General features: G+C 40.3%; 1 protein-coding gene across 1 annotated transcript in view; it reads right to left on the minus strand.

The window, feature by feature from the left end:
• SPPL3 (signal peptide peptidase like 3) overlaps positions 1-13,689 on the minus strand; it is a 101,687-nt gene that overhangs the window by 5,212 nt on the left and 82,786 nt on the right. The window contains exons 3-6 of the mRNA XM_055405682.2: positions 9,401-9,489; positions 7,464-7,583; positions 6,415-6,493; positions 5,407-5,519 (exon numbers count right to left, since the gene is read on the minus strand). Of these exons, the coding sequence (XP_055261657.1) occupies positions 5,407-5,519; positions 6,415-6,493; positions 7,464-7,583; positions 9,401-9,489 (401 nt within the window). The remainder of the gene's footprint in view (positions 1-5,406; positions 5,520-6,414; positions 6,494-7,463; positions 7,584-9,400; positions 9,490-13,689) is intronic.

Here is a 13,689-nt window from a genome sequence, read left to right on the forward strand (position 1 = left end):
GTCACTCCTTTATGCTCATCCTCCCCACCTGGGTCTAAGTAAAGGGGATAAGACAGAACTGCTCAGTGACAGGGTTTTTCATGACTCCACACAATGTCATCCTATCGCTCATCTTCACAGCAAGAAACCCTGCGTTCCTGTTCAGCTTATCACCTCCTCACACACGCAGGGGCTGGGGCGCTCCTCTTTACTGTCATTGCGCACCTCGGTCAGGACCCCCAACACTGCCTGCTCTGCTGTGCGTGTCCTCTCCTGTTCTCTCTCTCCCCCACTTACACTCTTCACTGCCCTTGGCAACAATCAGTTCACATCATCCCCTGCCTCAGGTCACGAGGCCCCCTTCTCTGTGATGGACCCCTTCCGACTGAGGAGGCGTGACTCACACACAGCTATGCCGCAGGGGCCTGGCCTCAAGTCTCCTCTTGTGTTCCTACTCCTCCACTGACTCCTCTCCGTCTGAGTGGAGCGATAACCTCTTTCCTACCATGCCAACCAAGTCTCCCCACCAGACTCCCAAGTTCCATGTTTGAAGAGGCAGCATGCAGTCCATCTGACTACTTCAGAGAAGGTTCTCAGCACAAGTATGTTCAATGACAATCATTCCCACCAACCGAATAGCGCCACCAGCCGGTCACAGCCCCAAAACACACTCTCAAGTATTCATCCAGTTGGCCTTCTTCTTTATTCTTTCAAGTCATCCTTAAAAAAATCTTACCTCCTTTTCTGGGTTCTTCTAAGGAATACAGGTGATAACTTTCCCTCACTGCATGCTGCCTGAGAAAACCCAACACTTTCCCTAATAGATTTACCAACAGACTTAACTTCTGGTTAAATGTAAATTAATAAAAAATGTTAGAGGTAAATTATTAACCTCTGCCATTTAGTTATAATTATTTTTAATATACTATTGATAGAATCTCTATCACCTTCTCTTTCTCAACCAGGAGGGCCAGGAACAAAGAAAAGGACACCAAGCCAAGCTGCAATGTTCTCTAAAAGGATTGTGTAACCTGGAAGGTCTTAAGCAGTGCTCATATCTAAGACAAAGGCTTCTGGAAAGCTAATCTGGATGTGGACCAAGCGCCAGAGTCTAGCATTTTAAAACAAAACCAAACCAAAAAAAGATCAATTGCTAGATTTCTGGGATTGAGCATTTTCTAATCCTAGGCGAATAGCAAGAGCTATAAAATGAGACATCTGTCAGGGCTCTTCCAGGCCCTGAACTGCCCAGGGGAAGTAGAGTATGAACCTGGCTCAATGGACCTTGAACATGAGGAATGTGTGTACAAGATTCATCAGCCTTTGCAAACATACCACACCACTTATTGGTCAAATTCTTTCAAGTCCTTCCAAATTTAAAAGGTTAATTTGTTAAGAGTAGGAAATTGAGTGGGTAAAAAAGAGTCTATAGATTTAGTTCAGGAAAACTCTATAAAGTACTTTCTACTTTCTTAATATTACTGCTTCTCAGAATAACTCTGAAAACAAGCTTCAGGCCTCACCCTTTAAAATAACCACATTTATCATTCTGTTTTCACTGTAAGTTAACTTCAAAGAACAGGATTTAATTGAAAAAACACTCATTTAAAAGAAATCCACATTATTGCTACCTACAAAATGATACCTGATTTTGCACAGAAGTCTGGAAAGACAGTTTGCATATCAGGGGAGAACATATTTCAGAATGTTACAGACGTGTGGCTAGCAAGCTAGCTTTTCTGTAACAGCAGAAAACAAGTCACATACACATCAGACAATGATATAAATGAGAAACAAACAAAGGCTCTTTTTTTTTTTTTTAGGGAAAACTGTAAACTTGGTCACAAGGACAATTTAACCAGTATAACCAGTAAGAGATCCTTAATATTTGGGGAAGTAGCAAAAATGATAGAAAATGATATAAGTTTACAAGTTAGGGCCACTAAAGGTTTGGGGAGCCTAGATGAACACTCAAAAAAATTTCAACTATTAGGTACATTTCACAATGGAAATTTGCTTCTGATCTTGGTCTCTGGGAAAATAAAGCTTTCCCTTTACGGCCAATTTGTACTGACTCTAGTTTAGAGTCAAGAATCCCATGGTGAGATGGCCCCGTCCCTGTAGAACAGCGTGTGGAGAGCTGCTGCCCCCACTTTCCTACGGAGAGTCTAATAGGGCTCTCCCCACCCTACCTGCAGCTGTGCGGTGAAGACCGTTCAACTGACTGCTCTCAAAACTGAGCTTCAGATGGCTGTGCAAATCAATTTATCTGGAAAAGAACGTCACCTTCCCTCATGCCAACCTCTTCTTTTTAAAAGGCACACAACTTTGGTATTTTCCTGTCCTACGTAATGCTCGAGGAGAGAAGGGAGTATGAAGGACACACTGCTTGCTGTTTTGAGAGGTACCCAATCTTTTAAAAACTGGGTCAGCAGCTTAGTAAACTTCAATCCTTAGCAAAACCTGTAAACAGTATTAAGTGTGTCCAGTTGTTGTTTAGTCACTCAGTCGTGTCCAACTCCTTTGTGGCCCCGTGGACTGTAGCCTGTCAGACTCCTCTGTCCATGGGATTTCCCAGGCAAGAATACTGGAGTGGGCTGCCATTCCCTTCCCCAGGGGATCTTCCCAACCCAGGGATCGAACTCATGTCTCCTGTGCTAGCAGGTAGATTCTTTACCACTGAGCCACCTGGGAAGCCCCAGTGCCATTAAAGCAGAGCCGACAGTCTGGAGTGGGATTACAGAGAGCCTCAGACTACCCAGGGGCTAGAGGTTCCAAGGCTGTTTAAGCATCACCATCACCACACCAACTCTGAGTGCCAGGATGGAGACTAACCAGTCCCAGGTAGGTGACTGTGGTTTCCAGAAGTCTAGGTAAAACTGTAGTGCTTGGAGCTTTCCTCTGTGTAAATGAACTTAGGGGTGCCGTTTATGGGAATGGACTCTGTAATTTAAGGACATCACCATAGAACATTTTCTCTTAATATGTAGCTAACAATCATCCAAACTATCAATTTATATGGGACTGAAATAATCCAGTTTAGATTTTAACCAACTAACCAACCTTTGTATCAAGTTTTTGTTCACAAGTAGTAGAGGAGAAATGTCTGTTTGCTTCCTCATCAGGAAGCACTGGACTGGATGAGATTAAAGGGCTATAATCACAAAAGCAGCTGTGAGACTGACTTACTACTCTAATCATTAACAGCACCAACACTCCTTCATTTTCTACAATACATATTTTAAAGTGCAATTAGGTTCTATTAAAGTCTTTCAAAATCACCTACATGCTCAATTTCAATACTGCTTTTGGTTAACAACTCAGCCCTTGGAAGGAATCAGGAGTTAATGTTAGGAAAAGTCAAATGCAGGTTAATGGCTACATTGCTACTACTAACTTCTAGTCTCTATAAAACAGTTCTTACCCTTCTCTATAATCTGGCCAAGCCCTGCTGTGACTTTGGATGGAATTTCTTCTTCTCAACTTATTCTTTATTAACCTTCAGAAGCACTTAAGTTACTAACCACCAATCCACAAGGATACTGAAAGCAGAGATACTTGAATCTGGGAAATTTAGCAGTTCGATAAACCACTTAAAAATTCTAAACACTGCACTTCAGAATGCATATTTATATGCACAGTGGGTATTCAAGTACTGAAGCAAATGATCATAGTTAATTTTTTTTTAATCTTTTAATCAGGCATATATATGGCACTACCACAAGAGACCAAGCCTGTCAAGAGATCAGTCTGTCACTACACAGACTAGGCCTGGTGACTGAGACTCTGACTTCCTATTGAGTCATTTAAAGGTCTGTACGTAAGTCTAAACGGTAACTTGATCTGCAACCTCAAGGAACTGCTTTTGAGTTCCCATACTTGGTCTATGGTAGGCACTTAAAAAAAAAAGGCACTCAACAACAAGTATGACACAAGTGTGCGGAGTCATATCCCAGCCACAGGGGCAAGGCCACGTGCCACGGCCACAGAAGTGGAGCCCAGAACCAAGGTCCCCTCCAAAGCCAACTGATCCCCTTTGGAACCGATGCCAAAAGCCCCTGACCATCACTGTCAGGTTTCCTGACTCCCAATTAGGCAAAGACGCCCACTCTAGTATAAACACCCTGCAGTGCCCCAACCTGTCACCTAAGGCCAACCTTCCGGCAGGAAGTTACTTTGTCTTCCGGCATGAAAAGTGGGCTATTAACTCACGAGTACTGTCAACTCTTCCTGGTGTGTCCGGAGGTCTGCCCACTGAGCTCACAGCGCCCCCAGTATCTCTGCTCTTTGTTCTTAATAAACTCCCTCCCGTCTGAGATGCTCTGTGTCTGGAAATTCTTTTCCGACCCGCACTTGGACAGCTTTAGATGTGCAGTTCTGCGGATGTGCACAGGTGTGTAGAGCCACCCCCACACTCAGCAGAGAACAGTGTGTCACCCCACAGGAGTCCTTTGCTGTTCCTTCACAGTCACACCCTGCTCTGTGCTGAGACAGCACCAAGTGACAGCTCTGTTGCAGGTGTGCCGTCCTCCAAGCTGCAGAGACAAGGTGCCTGGCAAGAAGAGGAGCCCCTCAGACCCCTCATTGCCTTCAAAGAGCTCTGTTCCAAGGTCTGGATTAGCGTTGTTGCTTGGAATGGGTTAGAGGAAGAAGTGCCACTCATACCCGTATCTCTGCTTTTCAAATTCCTCCCTTAAAAAAATTATATAGTGTTGATACACATTACGACATGGATGAGCTAAAACAGCATAAAACTGACTGTAGTATTTCAACTTCCTTCCTTTCTGAAACACCGAAAGTAAAGGGCGAACAGACCCTGTGGGGCAAGGCAGTTAGATAAAATCTCATGAGACTGGTAAAGTGAACTGTGAAAACGAGAGAAGGAACGAATGAAAAAGGAGGTGAAGATGGTTACAGGGTCTTAAATCAAGAAGAGACTAAAAGTCGCTTCTCTGAACTTATTTCCTTTTCTGTAAAATAAGAACAACAACAATACCTACTTCAAAGAGTTGTTTTCAGGATTTCATGAAAAAAATCCATGTAAAACACTCAGCAGCTCAATGTTAGCTATTACTACCCTGTATATAAATGATATAGACATGTATTTATGGTGTGGGTTTTGGAGGGTGGGTGTTAAAATGCTCTGAAGTGGTGGCTGCCCAACTCTGAACATACTAAAAATGACTGAATTGTACACTTTAAACATATAAATTGTATGATATGTGAACTACATCTCAAAAAAGCTGTTATTAGAAAATATCTTAAGAGTGTGGGTAAATACTGATACAAAACACCATCTCTGGACACCTAATAATTCATGGTAATCAGAAGTAATGTATTACTGAAACACAGAAAGTAGAGGAAGAGAGGACAAATTTAACCATAAATGACATTACAATTTCAGCTTGTCACCCAGTAGTTACTTACCATCCATGAGAAGCCAATGGCCAGTGAGAACCCAGATGAGGACGAGCATGACAGACAGAGAGAATGACAGTAACTCAGCAGCAGTGAAACGTCCACAGCAACCAAAGGAAATCCTGGGAAACACACAACATTGATTGGGCTAATAGACAGCAAATTATGTTCAGTAAGCAAACTCTCCTTTGGTTCTTCATGATCAGAATCTGTGATGGCCAGATTAAAACAGCAGGTAATACCGAGATACCCAGAAATCCAAAATACCCAAATTTCTTTGGAAGAAACTACAGAAAGTTCAGAAGGATTACATTTCTATACCCATTAGATAACGTACCTTTTATCCCAGACACCAACATGGGTATTGAGAAGTTTAAAGTGATAATACCAATATTTGAAAAAACTAAATACAGAGAAATTTCTAATTCTTATGAGGAAAACAAAATGAGGAAAGTCAACAATTCAATTAATTAACCAAAGATGAATAAAATTAAGATAGTCCATCTATTTGGTTATCACTAATTCCTGGGAAAATCAGCCACCCCAAGCGACTGATTTCCTAAGAACATACAGCATCTCCATTAGCACAGCATTTTGTTTCCATGAAGCAACAGCTTCGGGAGTTAAGGTGTGAACACTAGAATTAAACCTAAGTGGCTAGTATATATTCTAGGTCATCAGAGACAAAAGGGAAAGAATGTCTGAGTCAAGCACTATTTTCATATTCTATTAACTAGTAAAGGGATAAAAAAAACTGCTCATCTTCAAATAATCTAAGCAAGGAAGCATACTGCAATGACTCTGACTTCCTAAGATTTGTTTAGATTTCCTCTGCTATGAGAAGGTGCAAAAAGAAGTATTATTTTCCGGTTTTAAAATATCAAACACCTCATTTTCTAGTCTTCTGGCATTTTCGTGCTTCAGTCATTTCAGAAAATGTACTCTTAATATTGCTATCAAGTACGAAGAAAAAAAACATACACACTTATAGTTTAGAGGAAAATCCCAAGTCCTTACTTGTTCTGAGGTGAACAAGGCCTTGTTAAATACTGGCACATCGGGAGAAGAAGAAAAGCAAAAGCTATCGTTGCGAGAACTAGAGAAAGAAAATGTATGGTTAATTTTTTTGTTGTTTAATATTTTACTAATCATAAGAAAAATGGCATGACGTACAGAAATAATTATTGCCTACAATACTTTTCCTCAACAAGTGCATACAATAATATTAATTAACTAGAGAAAAGAAAAGTGTCTTTCTTTAGCATCACACAGATAACCTCTTTGCATTCCTGATTTGAAGTAGGGGTAGCATTGGCAGGTTTTCTCTTTCTCATCTATCTCAACAAGAAATGATAAACAGCAGGCCAGAGTATGATCTAACAAGGCGAGCATTTTTTAAATTAATTTATTTTCAGTTCAGTCGCTCAGTCGTGTCCGACTCTCCGCGACCCCATGAATCATAGCACGCCAGGCCTCCCTGTCCATCACCAACTCCCAGAGTTCACTCAAACTCATGTCCACAGAGTCGGTGATGCCATCCAGCCATCTCATTCTCTGTCGTTTTAATTGGAGGCTAATTACTTTACAATATTGAAGGCTAGCATTTTGATGTTTTATATTGATACACGTCCACCATCAATCATCTTGAAAACTGATCAGATAGCTGACAGTCGAATTACTGTGATTAGTTCTGTGTTTCTATCTTCAGAAACAAGCATGGGTAAGGGTTGCCAACAACCACTCTACCGAACTGGACCTTCTGGTAACTTATCAGACAAGGAGTCACAGCCAAAGCAATTCTGCTCTGGTGCCACAAAGTTCTTGAGTTTTTAACCCCTAGCCTTTCGTCCAGACTGAGTTGGCAAGTCGGAACTGACGACAGAGGTTATCAAATGGTTCAGGGAGGGGTAAGGGTGGCGGGGAAAGGCAGACTTGGGGAGAAAGAAGACTTAGGAAGAAAAACTTGCAAAAGAGTGGTGTATAAATCTTAATTTTTGAATGGTGGTTTTTAAAAACATTAAAAAATTTCCTTTTAAGCTTACGACTAGATGGCAGAACTCATTTACCTGCTGTACATATTGTAAAAACTACTTGAACTGAGTCAAAGAAGAAGAACATTACTAGGAGAGAGACAGATGCTCCAATTGGAAGGAACAGGGCCTGGGTAGAGTCAATGGTCTGGATACCTGAAAGAGAAAGGGGCATATTATCAGCTGACGTAACAGGCTCTGTGCCCATGGACTGAAATACATTAACTCATCCAAGTGCAGACAGCTCTAGGGATCAGCACATATGAGACAGAACACCGAGGCCCTCAGGTTCTTTCCTAGGAAACAAGACTGCGCACCCCGCTGTCCTTGCAGTGCCTTCGCTACAGCAGTGCCCGTCTCCTGCCCTGCGCCTGTATGCTGCGCTCTTCCAGTGGCCCAAGATCCCTGTTTCGTGCCAAACTCACCTCTAGGAGAAGCCCTTACTAACCTGGCCCACTGTTGCCCGTCTTGGCTTGTCTTTATCTCTAGTCTCTTTGCACATGGATGGCAAAATGACTTCACCACTGGTGCTTTCTCTGACTTACTGACAGCAGATGCTGGTTCAGAAGGGACTCTGAGGCTATGGGAAAGGTCCATAAGAAAAAGCACCTGCTCGAGGTCTAGGGTGGAAAGTGGTATTTGCTGTCTTAGCACTTTATTAACACCTTGGGAGTATTCTGGCCACACTGCCTATGTGACAACTTGAGTACTAACTCTTTTTGCAACTTTCAAAATATTTAATAAATGTCAAGTGAATAGTAGGTACCCAATATCAATCTCTTATCAAGTCTCCTTATTTCCATTAGGAGTTGGTATTTCCATTACCAACTTTGTAGTACAATTCACATACCATAAAATTTACCAGTATTAAGTAATTCAGTATTTTTTTTGGTAAGTTTATCAAGTGTGAAGCTACTCAGGTGGCACTAGTGGTAAAGAATCTGCCTGCAAATGCAGGAGACATAAGAGACCGCAGTTTGATTCCTGGGTCTGCAAGATCCCCTGGAGGAGGAAACGGTAACCCACTCCAGTATTCTTGCCTGGAGAATGCCATGGACAGAGGAGCCTGGCGGGCTACAGTCCATAAGCTCACAAAGAGTCGGACACGACTGAAGCAACTGAGCACGCACCAAGTGTAAAAGGATCACTATAATCTAGTTTCAGAATGTCCTCATCTCAAGAAGATCCCTCAGGCCAGTTAACTGTTAATTCTCCTTCCCATCTCTTGCCCCAGGAAACCACTAATCTATTTTCTGAGAGATATTTAATATATCTCTGTATTTGTCTTTTTGGAAATTTCATATAATTAGATTCTTAAAATATGTAGTTTTTCTATCTGGCCTTTTTTACTTAACAATGTTTTAATGTGCGTCTATGTTGGAGCATGTTTCAGTAATTCATTCTTTCTAATACTGAATAGTATTCCATTGCATGGGCATACTGTATGCTGTTTATCCCATTAACTAGCTTACTGATCTTTGAGTTGCTTCTACTTTTTGGCTATTATGAATAATGCTGCTGGACACTTGCCATATAGCATACTTCTGTTCCTTCAAAGCAAACATCCTTTAAAATCTGAAGTACCAGAAGAGATACAACAGTTCTACAAGTACTGCAAGTAGCTATCTTTAAGAGTCACTAAATGAATTTATGATCAACACCTACAAAACTATCAATCTCACCAAAGGACTTGAATGAAGTTACAAGCAGACAGATACCCATCTATCTTGCTTGTCTTTAAGAAAATAAAGAATCTTGGCTGCAAGCTTTGAGGCAAGAATTAAAAGGAATTCACAAGAAATCTGTAGTTCAGATTCAGAACATAAAAGTTAAACAAATTATACCATACAGATTCAACTGTATTATTATACCAACTGTAATCCTTAAACCCAGTAAATAATCAATTGGGGTTATAGAAAGAATCAAATTAAGACCACTACATGTAGACAGTTAATTGTCAAAAAATGCCTTACTATTATTGGTGCTGTTGCCATTGAAAGACCCAGAAGAACTGTTACTGTCTTTCTCCTTATCTTGGTTTTCAAAGTCCATATTAAGGGACCTGTGGGGAAAATTGTATAGGTTAAGTTTCAGTTTTAAGAAAGAAGTAGATCAGAAAAGTCAGTAATGAGACATAGTTTTAAATGTTAAAGCACGAGGAAAGAAAGGAAGATTTCTTTTGAACAGCTCTGGAAAACAGTTCTCCATGCTAGTTCAAGAGTTTTCCTGACAGCAGATAAAAGCATTCCACTGTGGCTGGATGTTCCAGCCATCTCTCTGTGCACATCTTTAATTACTTCCTTATGAGAAATACCTAGAAGGAGAAATACTGGCTCAAAAGGCAAGCACAATTTAGAAACTTTTACATACCACACAACTGCTTCCAAAAAGGGTGGACCAATCTACTTTTAGAGCAGTGCATGAGAGTGAGAGTCAATCCCTCGGCAGGTTGATAAGAAGGCTGGGGTCCCCGAGGAGGAGACAGGGGTCTGGAGTTCTCAAGGAGGAGAAAAGGACAAACATTTTTTTTCTTTAAGCCCAGAGCTGATGATTGCACAACAAAACTACTCATCTTGCTCAAGGATATGTTTTCCCTTAAACTCTGTACCAATGACTATATAACAATAATATATCTTGCTCGAGAATTTGTTTCTCCTTAACAAGAACCTTCTGACTAACCTTGTTATTTTAAAACTTGTATACTGTGAGAGTGGGTCTGGTAAGACCTTTCTATTGTTAGTTCTAATCTTGTTAACTTAAGATGTATGTTGTAGGAGTAGGTCTGGAGAAAGTATGAAAGGCCTTGCTAAGACTACGGATGGGGCACTCTCCATCCCCCTTCTGATGTCCGTGTCAGAAGACTTCTCTGTCCCCTTTTCACTTTAATAAAACTCTGCTACACAAAAGGTCTTGAGTGATCAAGCCCGGTCCCTGGTCCCAGAGCTAAATCTTCTTTGGAGAGCACAAATTCGACATCAGACACCGTCAGCTATCAAGAACACTTCTTTCTCTTCACCATATCAGCTCTCCCTCAACAGCAACGTGCATTGAGTCACTGCTGTATCCGGGAGTGTTTTAGGTACTGGAGAGACAACAAGTAGGGAGAAAAACAGGCTCTCATGGATTTTATATTTGAAGAGCAGGGAGACTGACAATAAACAAGAAAAATTAAATACTGTATATGGTATGTTAATGGTAACAGCTAAGGAAAAAGGCAGGAAATGGAGAGGATAGATCTGAAATTTTAAATGGGGCATGCAGGGCTCATTGGTACTATTTCTGAGTCAAGACCTGAAGAAAGTAGACACATTCAATCTGGGGGACTAAAAATGCTGTACGTGTCCTAATTTAGAATCCTTTAACCACTAAACAATTTTATGTACTGACCTTGCCCATTTCTTTCTCTTTGTTTGAACTGTTCAAGTCCTTAGCTCATTTTCTACTACTGCCTTCATTTAAAGTGTCTGTGTGTCCAAAAGAACTTCCTGTGATGGTGGAAATGCCCTGTACCCTGCACTGACCTACTTGGTAGACATGAGCCCATGAACACTTGAAACGTGCGAGTGCAACTGAAGGACTGAATTCTGCATTCCATTTAAATTAGTCTAAATTTAAATAATTTGAGAGCTAAAACTATAAAACTTGGGACAAAATCTTTGTGATCTTGGATTTGGCAGTGGATTCTTACCTATGACACCAAAAAACACAACTGAAAAATTGATAAATTGGACTTCAACAGAATTAAAAACCTTGTGAACACCAAGGAACACTTTCAAAAAAAAAAAGACAACCCCAAAAGATGGGATAAAATATGTGCTCTTATGTATCCGAGAACGTTTAGAATATAGAAGGAACTCCTCCAATTCAGTAACAGATAACCCAAATAAAAAGTGGGCAGACAGTGAATAAATCTCTCACCAAAGAAGATAAGCAAATGGCCAGTGAGAACATGGGAAGTTCTTAAACAACACTAGTCATCCGAGAAGTGCAAGTCAAAATCACAATGAGGTACCACTACATACCAATTAGGAGGGCTCTGACAAAGTGTCAGATAACCACCAAGGGTCAGCAAGGCTGTGAAACATCACACACTGCAGGTGGGGCTGTCAACTGCTGCAGCCATTATGGAAAACACTGTGGCAATTTTCAAGTTCTTTAGTGAGTACAGGCCTACTCAGGCTACCTGTTTCTTCTTGAGTGACCTTAGGTATAGATTGTGATTTATAGATACATCAAAAAATTTATCCATTTCATCTAAGTCGTCAAAGTTATTGGCATAAAGTTGTTTACACTCTTCCCTTATCATCCTTTTAGTATCTGTGCACTCTAGAAGTATCACTTCTTGTCCCTGATATTAAGTCTGTGTCTTCTTTTTTTCCCCAGGTTAGTCTGGCCAGAGGGTTACTAACTTTATTGACTTCTTTTTAAATCAGCTTTTAGTTTCAGCCATTTTTCTCCACAGAGAAAATCTATTTGATTTACTTTGGCTTTGATCTTTATTCTTTCCTTCTGTCTACTGAATACGGTTTAATTCACTCCATTTTCCTAGTTTAGTCAGAAATGGTAAAAGGTTTAAGTCATTGATAACTTTTTCCTCTTTTCTAATTCAGGTATTTGGAGCTACCATTTCTTTGCTTTCGCAGCAATCCATAAATTTGGTATGTTTTCACTTTAATTCAAAATATTTTCCAATTCCTTCTTGATGTCGTTTGATACATGGAAGAGTGTTACTTTTTGTTTCCAAACATCTGGGGATTTTCCAGAGCTTTCTCTGCTCAATCCAGTTGTGATTTGTTAGGAATCAAATGTTTGGGTCCCCGACAAGTTTCATTTGTGGAAGCCCTAACCCTCAATGTGGTGGACGGTATTTGGTGATGGAGCCTTTGGAAGGTAATTTTCCTAAGGTCTTAAGGGTGGGGCCCTCCCACAGAAGTGGTACCCTCCTAAGAGATCTCTCTCCTCCTCCCTCCTTGTTTCCCTCTCTCCCTCCCAGAGCAGGCGTACACCCAAGAAAGACCTTGCACATGAGCGCCTGGTAGGAAGGTGGCCATCTGCAAGCCAGGGAGACACAGCTCACCAGAACCCAACCATGGTGGCACTCTGACCTTGGATTTCCAGCGTCCAGAACTATGAGAAAAATCTCTGTTGTTTAAGTTACCCAGTCTGTGGTATTTTGTTACGGCAACCCCAGCTGACTAACAGAGATCAGCGTTCATACTTTGTATGCCTTGAATCCTTTTACTGAGACTTTTTAAATGTCCCCAAACACATCTTATCCCGGTAAATATTCCACATATACTTGAAGAACATGTGTACTACACTGCTGAAGTGTTCAGTAAATGCTGGCTTGACCTGGTTGAGAACATTGCTTAAGCCACTATAACCTTACTGATTTTCTGCCTACTTTGTTCTTTCGATTATTGAGAAAGAGGTACTGGAATTTTTAGCTACATCTGTGTATTTGTTTTATTTTTCCTTGAAGTTGTATCAGCTTTTGCTTCATGTATTTTAAAAATCTCCTGTTAGATGCATAAACATTAGGGATTGTTATGTCTTGTTGCTTAACTGACCCCTTTCATCATTATGAAATAAGGGTTTCTGTCTGTGGTAATATTACCTGCTCTGAAAGTTGCTTTGTCTGACATCAGTATAGCCACTCCAGCTTTCTTTTGATGAGTGTAAGTTCTATCTTTTTCCCACCTTTTACCCTAAATCCTTTTTCTGGCTTTATAGTGTACTTTCTGTAAGTATCATGTAATTGGATCTTACTTTTTTATGCAATCTACCAACACTTATCTTCTAATTGGGGTTTTTAGGCCAATTTCATTTAATGTGATTTTTGTTATGATTAGGAAACTATGTTTTTTGTTGTTGCTCCCCTGTACCTGCCTTCTTTTGGATTAACACAGTATTTTTTAATGACTCCTGTTTTATTTCCTTTGTTGTCTTATTAGCTATAACTCTTTGTTCTTTTATTTTAGTGGCTATTGTAAAGTTATAGTGTACATCTTTAATCAACAGTCTACCTTCAAGTTATATGGCAGTACTTCATTTACAGTATTAAAACCTGACAACAGTTTATGTTTATTTCCCTCTCAACCCTTGTACTATTATTACTGTGCATTTTATTTTTACATGTCATGCTATGAACTCCATCCTATATTATTGCTTATACAATCCATTATCTTTTATAAAGAATTTTAAATAAGGGAAGAAAAACCTTCTGTATTTATGATTGTAGTCAATTTTTCTTTTTCTTTTT

This window comes from Moschus berezovskii, chromosome 19 (genome assembly GCF_049115385.1).
Source record: "Moschus berezovskii isolate FMDL1 chromosome 19, NW_MosBer_1.0, whole genome shotgun sequence".
NCBI classification, from domain to species: Eukaryota; Metazoa; Chordata; class Mammalia; order Artiodactyla; family Moschidae; genus Moschus; species Moschus berezovskii.